The following is a 10,877-nucleotide window of genomic DNA, read 5'->3' as shown; positions in this document are numbered from 1 at the left end:
TGAAGTTAAGAAGGGGGTCTCCAGCCACCAGTCACTTAATTAGCATGCAAAAGATACTCTTATCACTCCCAAGGTGCCAAGGGTTCTAGGAGCTCTATACCAGGAACTGAGGATAAAGATCAAATATATGCTATCATGCCACAGTTACATACTAGGTCATTCCATACAGGCTTCCCAGGTGGCACAGTGGTAAAGAATCTGCCTGTCAATGCAGGAGATGCCAAGAGATACGAATTGGGTGGGGAAGATGCCCTGGAGGAGGGCATGGCAACTCACTCCAGAGAATCCCATGGACATAGGAGCCTGGTGGGCTATATAGTCCATGGAATCCCAAAGAGTCGACACTACTGAGCGTGTAGGCATAGGGGAAGTAGGTACCAGGTGCTTTAGTTAAGGAGAGGATTGACTGCAAAGGGGCAGAAGGGAATTATCTTGGCTGTTTGAAATGTTCTACATTGGAATGGTAGTTATTTGACAAAAGAACTTTGTCAAAATTCATTAAACTTTATAAAAGGGGTGTGAACAGTATATAAGTATACCTGAATAAATATGACTTCAAATAAAAGCTATTTCCTTCTGTCACCTTTTGCAAATGTCCCTTGCCCTTAAAAAGTGTGACTGTAAGTGGGTGTAAAGGAAGGGATAAAAGTTCCATCAGTTAACACCTGGTCTGACTTCTACACAAGTGTCCACTGTCCATGGTAAGCACCAAGAGTAGAACATGATTCAGTAGCATTTTTCATGTATCTTTGGTCCAAAGCTTCTGTTTCTCCCTGATTTCAGCCTCAAAGTTCCTCCTCTTTGGGTCCTTCTTCTGTGCCTTTCAGTTCTGGAGACTGAGCAGCTTTAATAACTTCTTTTGGTTCCATCTCTTTACTTTCTTTTTTCTGTTTCTCTCCTGCCTTTTGTTCTTCAGCCTCAAGTCGGTAATTGATGCCCATGCCGATGAAGAGATAGATGCCAGAGACAATAAGGATTATGCCACATGCCCAGTATGTATATTTATAGTCTCCATATATGTCATTGAGACGACCTAAGGATGTCCAAAAAAAAAGTTATGTGGGTAAACAATTATACCCTTTCCCAAACAAAGGTTAAGGATCCTTTCAAAGAGCCCATAAATGACAAATTAGTCTAAAAAGAAACTGCTCAAAGTTGTATGATCTTTCATTTATGATGTCACACTGATTTTGGGGTGTCCCTGCACATTCTGTTATCTTTAGCAACTTGAAAATAATTAAATCTTGGGAAATTTGAATTGAGAAAGTCCTGGAGAACACCTAGAATCAATTCTCTCAATATCCAATGGAAAAAATTGCTCAAAAGAGGTTTAGGAGTCTTGCCCAAGGCCACAGAGCTAATTCCAGTCTCCCAGGCCAATGCACTTTTTCTGACATCAACATTTCCCAAAGAGTGTTCCTGGGGACACTCATCCTCTGCTAAAACATGAACTAACAGCAATACTTTCCACCATTCTAACCTCACACCAGGAAGATTCTATCATCATTCCCACTGTATAACATAAAAGCTGAAGTACAGAAACTTTAAGGAAGGTCACAAAGCTTTAAGTGAAACAGGTTGGCTTTACCCCCAGGAAGTCTGACTCTGAGGCATGCACCCATAACCTCTGTGCTTCAGGCTACCTCCCTAACATTTGCACAGTCAAGTAAATTTGGAAATGACACATCATAGTTTTTTCTATTCAAGTTTTTATGAGGTCTGATATTAAAGAAACTTATTTAATCCTCATTATAGTAAAAATTATTAGCAACTCATCAAACTAGTATTAAGAAATAAACTTTGGAAAACTTGACACATATAAAGGCTATAATAATCAATTCAAATATGATTCCATATGGTTTTCCAATGCAGGGCATCACTCACTCAGCAATACTTAGTTTCTATATATCAGTACAGCCCTGAGTCTGCTAAGCTCAAAGTTAAGAGTGAGCAAAGGAGGTAACATCCACAGTTCAGTGGAGAAGAGAAATGTTAATCCAATAACCACACAGACTGTGACAAGTGCTACAGGTGTGTTTGAAGGCAGAAAATAGGGATTTGTGGCTAGCAAGGAGGGTCAGGAAGGCTGTTTTAAAGTGTAAACTTAACCAAAACTTACAGGAGGATAAGAGTTAATCTAGGAGAAAGGAGATGGGAAAAGGATCTGGGCGGAGAACAGCCAGTGCTAAGGCAGGTGGTATGGGGAAACACCAGGTGTGAGAGGGGGAACACAGAAAACAAACTGGGTGGTAGGAAATGAGGCTGGAGAAAGAGGTGGGCGAGGCCACGCAGGAACCAGTAGCCACAGTAGGGAATTTCATCTTCACCCTAAGAACGCAGGAAGCAACTGGAGTGTTCTAAGAGATGGGAGAACAGCTAGAGTGGATATGGGTAAAGTTAGAAGGCTACTGATAGAAGATCGGAGATTAGGATAAGAGCACTAATAGTGATGGAGGAAAAAATGAGCAGATTAGAAAGAGATTTAGGAAGCAAAAAACGAACAGGATTTGGAATCTCCTTGGATATACTGGGTTGGCCAAAAAAGTTCAATTGGGGTTTTTCTGTAAGATCTTATGCAGGAGAGAAGGTGGAAAAGTTTTGCCAGGTCAGTAGTGGGTCTTTCATTACGTGTCCTTCTTAACTTTATAGTACATAATCTCAAAAACATGCATCACATCCAGAAGTCCAAATTATTGTTGTATTTTGTATTAATGATAATTTAAAAATGTAAACTGTTTAGCACTGACTGAGAGAGTAATACCTCAGGTTTTATGGTCACTTCTTAGCTGTGTGATCCTGGGCAAGTTATTTCACTTTCAAAAGCCTCTATTTCTTTAAAGTGGGAACAATAAGTCTGACATCATAGTCTTGCAATATATGGCAGAATATAGAAACGATTAGGACAGTCCCTGGTATACTGTGAGCCCTCATCTGGTACCTACTGTTATTTTAAATATTACTTTTGAAATAAATTCCACAATTAAAAAGAAATCACCAACAGTATTTTAAAGGTGGTTATACATTTTTCTACAATGAATGTTAGGATTTTTTTAGATCAGGAAAATTATTAGAAATACTTAAATTTATAATAGCTTTTTATTCCTCTTTCAGCTTGAGGATTCACTTTAATTCAGTTCTATAAGTATTTGAGCAATCACTGTGCCAAGCACTGTGTCAGCTTTGAGGGTACAGAAATGAGGACTATCAAGCACCCCACTGACTTCTGCTTTCCATCACCTTCCCAATCTTCTCTGCCTGTTTTATGTTACTAGAACCATAGAAATTGGGAGACATACTGTACCTAAAACTGGTGGCCCCAGGAGGATAGGGCAGCACTCCACAATGGTCACCAACCCCACAGCACTGGAGAATCTCTCGGCTCCCACAAGGTCCATCAGTGTTTCAAACAGCACAGCACCAAACCACCCAAAAGCAAATCCAAGGAATCCCGAGTAGACACAGAACCCTATGTAGCTGGAAGATAAAGGTACTAGCATATGACATACTCCGTTCATGATAACAGAAGCAGCCAAAAAGTACTGAATTCGTGGTCTTACCCACTTTGTGTTGGCTACAAATCCCATACAAGGTCTGGATACCATGTCAACAAAAGCCAGAATGGAAAGAAGGAAGGCAGCCTTCTCACTAGAGTGATGTTGACTCTTGGCGTAATTGCTAATAAAGACTAAAGGCGTAGCCATCCCAAAAGACATGATCACATTCCCAGAGAGGTAGAGCAGGAAGCCTCTGTGCTTCAACAAGGATAGGTCCAAAAGTTTGTTAACTGTTTGAAAAAGTGATTGCTTCTCCTTTGGGGAGTTTCCGCCACTAACTTCTGTCTTTGGATTACCTGCCCCCTTGTTCGCATCACATTTTCCGGCTTCCTGAAGGGATTCTTTAGACTTCTCTTGCTCTGCAGTGGTTGGCTTGGGCCCTATTGGTCTCATCAGAGCTCCAGCCACACAGCAGTTTAGTAGGAGGGCCCCCAGAATTAGGAAGCTTCCTCTCCAGCCAAAGGCAGCAAAAAGAGCCTGGTTGAGGGGGGCCATGGCAGAGAGGAACACAGGGCTGCCTGCCATGGCTAGTCCACTTGCTAACGGCCGCTTCTTGTAGAAATACTTGCCAATCATGGTCAAAGCTGGACTGAAGTTGAAGGCAAGCCCAAGACCTGGGGAGAGGGGAGGAAAAAAGAATCACATACTATCAGAAACATATTTGGAAATGATTAACTAGGAAAAGAACTGACGTGGCAAGAGGTCAAAATCAGGAGAGGCTATTGTAACTAGTAGGTCATGAAGTGGACTATTATCAAATAAATACAGACATAAAATCTCTTTATGCAGCAAATACTAGATTTATACACACACACATGCGTGTGTGTGTATGTGTGGTGTGCCATGTGGCTTGCAGGATCTTAGTGCCCTGAACAGGGATTGAACCCATGCCTCCCACAGTGGAAGTGTGCAATCTTAACCACTGCACCACCAGGGAAGTCCCTAAAAAATGTATATTATTAAAAACAATTCTTTTCACTTTAGCAACAAAAAGGACAATATAGATTCTTTGTCTAATTTCATAATTACAAATGTATTAGAACTATTGGAAAAGGATAAATAATTGGTGGGCCTACCCTAACAAATAAATAAACATATTGTACAGCTATAGTAATAGAACAAAACACTTACTCAAAATTGAAAAACTGATTTCTAAAAGTGGGAAGAAAATCCAGAAATAGAACTGAAAGATACATTTAAATTAATAGGGAAAAATGGATTTTTCAGCTAATGGGGTTGGGACAGTAACTATGCTGACAACCTTTTAAGTGGTCTTCCAAACTTGCTTTTCTACTAGGTAAACCAGGTTAGGATGCTTGCCCATTTCCATCTCTCTAATGACTGCCTGTCCATAACTTTTCACTCTGGATTAAGAGGTCCTATGACTTGGCTCACACCTACCTCCCTGCCCTCACTTCAGTCTGTTCTTTTTGTGCAAAGTGGAACTATTACTCTAGGTTTCCACAAAGCCTTCTCCTGGCTATCATTCAGATCTCAACTCAAAATCACAATCTCCTTCCCTTTAGGGGCCATTCGATCCTTCTCTATCAAATTCTGTTTTAAGTCTTTGCAAAGCACTTATTACTACCTGAATTTTTCTTATTTATTCATTTATTTGTTGGCCTGTTTATTGTCTGATTCCCTCCACTAAGGATCAGGAATTTTGCTTGTCATGTTGGTCTCCCCACAGAGCTTGAACCAGTGCCTGGCATATAGTTAGGGACTCAATGAATATTTGCTGAGTAAATTAATGACATGAAATAATGAACAGGTTGAATAACCACGTGGGAACAAATAAAATTCTATTCCTTCTTTGTGTTATTCAAATATTCCAGATGAATTAAAATATTTAAATATTTAAAATTTTTTAATGCAGTAAAAGTATAGATCTAAAAAGATAATACCTATTATTAGCATTATCTCAGGTCCTGCAGGTGGGGCTGTAAATTATTAAAACCTTTCTAAAAGAGTAATTGACCAATCGTATCAAAAACCTTTTCTTCCCCCAGTAATTGCACTTCTACAATTTATCCAAAGAAAATTATCATTTTCAAAGATGCATACAGAGGCACTATCATACAAACACTGTTTATTAAGAGTGAAAATACAATCTAAATGTCCTTCAATTAAAGTGAAATAAATTATAGTACATCCATCCAGTGAAAAAAGAATAGCTGCTAAAGTAAATTTACTGAGATGGGGAAACTATTAATAGGTACATGATGTATTACTAAGTAAAAAAAGCTGGTTATAAACATTTCACATAATCTGGTCAGTTTTCATTCCAATCCCAAAGACGGGCAATGCCAAAGAATGTTTAAATTACTGTATAATTGTGCTCATTTCACATGCTAGCAACATAATACTCAAAATCCTTCAAGTTGGGCTTCAGCAGTACCTGAACTGAGAACTTCCAGATGTACAAGCTGGGTTTAGAAAAGGCAGAGGAACCAGAGATCAAATTGCCAACATTTATTGGATAATAGAGAAAGGAAGGGAATTCCAGTAAAACATCTATTTCTGCTTCATTGACTATGGTAAAGTCTTTAACTGTGTAGATCACAACAAACTGGAAAATTCTTAAAGAGATGGGAATACGAGACCACCTTACCTGCCTCCTGAGAAACCTGTATGCAGGTCAAAATGCAACAATTAGAACTGACATGGAACAACAGACTGGTTCAAAATCGGGAAAGGAGTATGTCAAGGCTATACATTGTCACCCTGCTTATTTAACTTACATGCAGAGTACATCATGAGAAATCCTGGGCTGGCTGACTCAAAAGGTTGAATCAAGACTGCTGGGAGAAATCACTATCTCAGATATGCAGAAGATGCCACTCTAATGGCAGAAAGCAAAGAGAAACTTTAGAGCCTCTAGACGAGGGTCTTTCACCTCATCTTCCACCTCAGCCAGAGTGAAAAAGCTGGCTTATAACCCAACATTCAAAAAACTAAGATCATGGCATCTGGTCCCATCACTTCGCAGCAAATACAAGGGGGAAAAGTGGAAACTGTGACAGATTTTATTTTCCTGGGCTCCAAAATGACTATGGAATGGTGACTGCAGCCATGAAAGTAAAAGATACTTGCTTCTTGGAAGGAAGGTGTGGTGTCGTCACTCAGTCGTGTCCGACTCTTTGTGACCCCGTGGACTGTAGCCTACCAGGCTCCTCCATCTTGGAAGGAAAGCTATGACAAACCTAGCTGCTGCTGCTGCTGCTAAGTCGCTTCAGTCGTGTCTGACTCTGCGAGACCCCATAGATGGCAGCTAACCAGGCTCCCCTGTCCCTGGGATTCTCCAGGCAAGAACACTGGAGTGGGTTGCCATTTCCTTCTCCAATGCATGAAAGTGAAAAGTGAAAGTGAAGTCGCTCAGTCGTGTCCAACTCTTCTCAACCCCATGGACTGCAGCCTACCAGGCTCCTCCGCCCATGGGATTTTCCAGGCGAGAGTACTGGAGTGGGGTGCCATTGCCTTCTCCGATGACATAAAACCTAGACAGCACATCAAAAAGCAGAGACATCACTTTGCCGACAAAGGTCCGTATAGTCAAAGCTATGGTTTTCCCAGTAGTCATGTATGGATGTGAGAATTGGACCACAAAGAAAGCTGAGTGCCAAAGAATTGGATGGCAAGGATATCAAACCAGTCAATCCTAAAGGAAATCAATCCTGAATATTCATTGGAAGGACTGATGCTGAAACTGATGCTCCAACACTTTGGTCACCTGATGCAAAGAGCCAGCTCATTGGAAAAGACCCTGATGCTGGGAAAGATTGAGGACAGGAGGAGAAAGGGGCAACAGAAGATGAGATGGTTAGTGGCATCACTGACTTAATGGACAAGAGTTTGCGCAAACTCTGGTAAACAGTGAAGGACAGGGAAGCCTGGTGAGGTGCAGTCCATGGGGTCACAAAGAGTTGGACATGACTTAGTAACTGAACAACAATATCCCTTTTAAAAAAAATTTAACTTTATTGGAGTATAGCTGATTTTTGTTAGTTTCAGGTGTACAGCAAAGTGATTCAGTTTTACATATACATATATTCATTCTTTTTAAGATTTTTTTCTCTTACAGGTTAGCACAGAGTACTGAGTAGAATTCCTTGTGTTATTGCCCTTGTTCATTTTCTTTCTTAAATACAGTAGTGTGTGTATGTTCATCCCAAGCTCCTAATTTATCCCCTACCTCTCAACATTTCCCCTTTGGTCACCATAAGTTTTTTCAATATCTATAATCTGTTTCTGTAAATAAGTTCATTTGTATAATTTTTAAAAATTAGATTCCACATATAAGTGATATCACGATATTTGTCTTTGATTTACTTCACTTAATCTCATCCCTTTTTGTTCTAAAAGTTCTATGTGTATAGAAGAATTTTTAAAACAAAACTTTTTGTTTTGTTTTTAGAAAGAATATAGAAAACTATAGAAAAATCAGTGGATATGGCATCAAAATGTTTTTTAAATAAATCTTATTGGAGTATAGTTGATTTATAATGTTGTGTTAGTTCCAGGTGTACAGCAAAGTGAATCAGTTATATATGTACACACATCTACTCTTGTTTTTTTTTTTTTTAAGATTCTTTCCCATATATGCTATTACAGAGTATTGAGTATTGTGCTATAGAGCAGATTATTATAAATTATCTTCTTTACATATAGAAGTGTGCATATGTCAATCCCAATCTCCCAGTTTATCCCTCACCCCCCATGTTATCAAAATATTAATGGTAGTTTTCTCTGAACTGTAGAGCTCTGGGTGTTGACAGTATTTATATTCAGCAGTTATATTTTCTTAATTTAGCTATTAGAAAGGGAGTTTTCCCATGTGTGCCCTTCATCCTTTGAAATGTATCTGGCTTTTCTATCAGAAAACTCTTTTCTATGTATCTGACATTTTCTCTTTCTCCAATTTGAGCCAGTGTCTTCTTAGGCAGAAGGGGAAATGAGTGGGAACAGTTAATGACCTCCCTTTCAACAACTTTTTACCTATCACTGCTATCTTCTTTATAAAAACAAAAAAAGAAAAAGACTTCTCTTTCACTGTATTCATTCAATAAAAAATAATCACTCATTAAGTGTGATTACTTTTACACTTAATGTGAACTTTCTTTAAATATTGCTTTTCTAATACTATTAAATTAATGATCAACAGCTCAAAAACATAGTGACCTAGTAATTTTCTAACAAAGAACTTTCATTTTTCAAAAGAATTGGCAAATGGATACTATAAATAGTCCACAAAGAAATTATTGCCTGAAAAGGTATTAGTACAACTCACCTACAATAACTCCGATACAAAAGTAAAGTTCCATCACAGTGCTACAGAAGGAACCTGCAATCAAGCCACAGCCTGACAGGCAGCCACCAAGCATCATGACGGGGCGACTGCCATATTTATTCACCAGGACACTGCTGATAGGACCTATGAGAGAACAGACAGATTAGTAACAATATAGAGGAGAAGCCCAGCCCTCCCATCCACACCTGTTCATGCCATTACTGACATGACAGCATGCTATCCCAGAAAATAAACAGACAGAACACAGTGCTAAAGAACAGTGCTTTCTATCTTTATTTCAGAGCCACAGGTTTGTCTAATGGAAAAAATATATAGTATTGATTATACATCTTCTATATACCTAGGACATGTTAGATGGGTATTAACTGAAGTATGAAAGACCATAAGCTAACTATTTTAAGGCAGAAGAGGCTGCAAGTACCCTGATTATAAGTGCTTAAAGGATTCTTCATATATCTAGGATATTATCCACATATATGTAGCAAGTTTGCTTATTTTAAATTTTTTTAAAAATATTTTAATTTATGTATTTGGTTGCTCTGGGTCTTAGTTGCAGCATATGAACTCTGTAAGTTGTGGCATGTGGGATCTAGTTCCCTGACCAGGGTTGAACCTGGGCCCCTTGCCCTAGGAGCATGGAGTCCTAGCCACTGGACCACCAGGGAAGTCCTTGTTTTAAAATTTTAGATAGAATTTAAACATACACGACTGATGAGATATATGAGCTAGTCTGATCATACTTCTGACTTAAGGACATATTTACTACAAACTACCTAAAATATTGTTTCTCATAGAAAACAACAACAAAACCAAAACAGGCCTACAAAATAAGAATGCCTACCATCACCACTTTTCTTCAACATTATACTGGAGGTCCAAGCCAGTGCAGTAAGACAGGAGGAAAAAAGGTGTAAGAAAAGGAAGAAACCAAAGTATCAGTATTTGTAGAAGATTTATTTGTCTATCTAAAATTCTTGAAAAAGAAATCTACCAATAAACTACTGGAAATCAGAGTTTAGCAAGCTTACAGGATATATGATTAAAGTACAAATATCAATTAACTGTCTATACCCAGCAGCCAACACAAAACACATATTTTTAAAGACAGCTATCCTTTATAATGACACTGTTTTATATTATAACTGACCCAACAGAGCACACGATTGCTATGTAACTTTGTTAGAATGAAAAATATGATTCTAATCACATAACTCCAATAACTAACATTTCAATTATTTTTCCTGATAAAGATATCAAGAGTAAAACGTACTTAATACAGAACTTCTGTCTACCCACTGAAAGTTAAAAGAGCAAGCCTTCCTGGGTACTTACCTCCAGCATAAATGACAGCAAACGTGATGGAAGATAACCATGACACTTCGCTGGTGCTGGCTTCAAATATTTCTTCAATTTCTTTGTAAAATACACTAATAGATTTGCCAAATGCACAAGAGAAGCCAATGGAAATGAAAGCTCCAACTACCACTGCCCACCCCCAGCCTCCATCTGGTGGGGTATATCCAGCTGGACCTCCATTTGATGGTGGCATTGTAAGTAAAGATGAATTCTAAAATCCAGTTCAAATCCAGATATCTAAAGGGTATGAAATCAAAATAGTACAGAACAAGTAGATCAATAGCAGAGCACTTCCAGAAAATCCCTTACATTTATGAAATAAATAAATAAAGGCATATAGCAATTTTCTAAATAGAAGGTCAAACATTAGATTCTCATTTAATGGGCTGCAAAGTTATCTCAGTAAAGTTTATCTTTCATCCAGATGCTTAGACTTAAGTTTTTTGTTGTTTTACTATTATGTGACTAGAAAGATTCCTAAATGATAGCTGGCCAATACAGTTTAAATCTGCAAAATGAATCCTGATATCAGAGACTAGTAGTTTTAAACCAAAGATTTCACCTTTTCTTAAGCCCCAGCATTAGTGAAAAACATAGCTAGAAAAAGAAATTTAATATGATTACGAATTACCAGCAGGTGGGAGAAGTTGAGAGCAGAT

The 10,877-nt window shown here is 38.5% G+C and overlaps 1 protein-coding gene across 1 annotated transcript; it reads right to left on the bottom strand.

Annotated features, from left to right (window-relative positions):
- Positions 1-281: 281 nt before the first annotated feature.
- LOC120856071 (monocarboxylate transporter 1-like) lies at positions 282-10,411 on the bottom strand. Its single transcript, XM_040231019.1, has 4 exons — positions 10,195-10,411; positions 8,842-8,985; positions 3,302-4,168; positions 282-1,033 (listed from the first exon to the last, which is right to left on the bottom strand). Exons 1-4 carry the CDS (start codon positions 10,409-10,411, stop codon positions 786-788), a joined length of 1,476 nt encoding a protein of 491 aa, XP_040086953.1. The 3' UTR covers positions 282-785.
- Positions 10,412-10,877: the final 466 nt, after the last annotated feature.

This window comes from Oryx dammah, unplaced genomic scaffold (genome assembly GCF_014754425.2).
Source record: "Oryx dammah isolate SB20612 unplaced genomic scaffold, SCBI_Odam_1.1 HiC_scaffold_28, whole genome shotgun sequence".
Lineage (NCBI taxonomy): Eukaryota > Metazoa > Chordata > Mammalia > Artiodactyla > Bovidae > Oryx > Oryx dammah.
The sequence above is the reverse complement of the archived record's forward strand: the minus strand, read 5'-3'. Positions and strand labels throughout refer to the sequence as shown.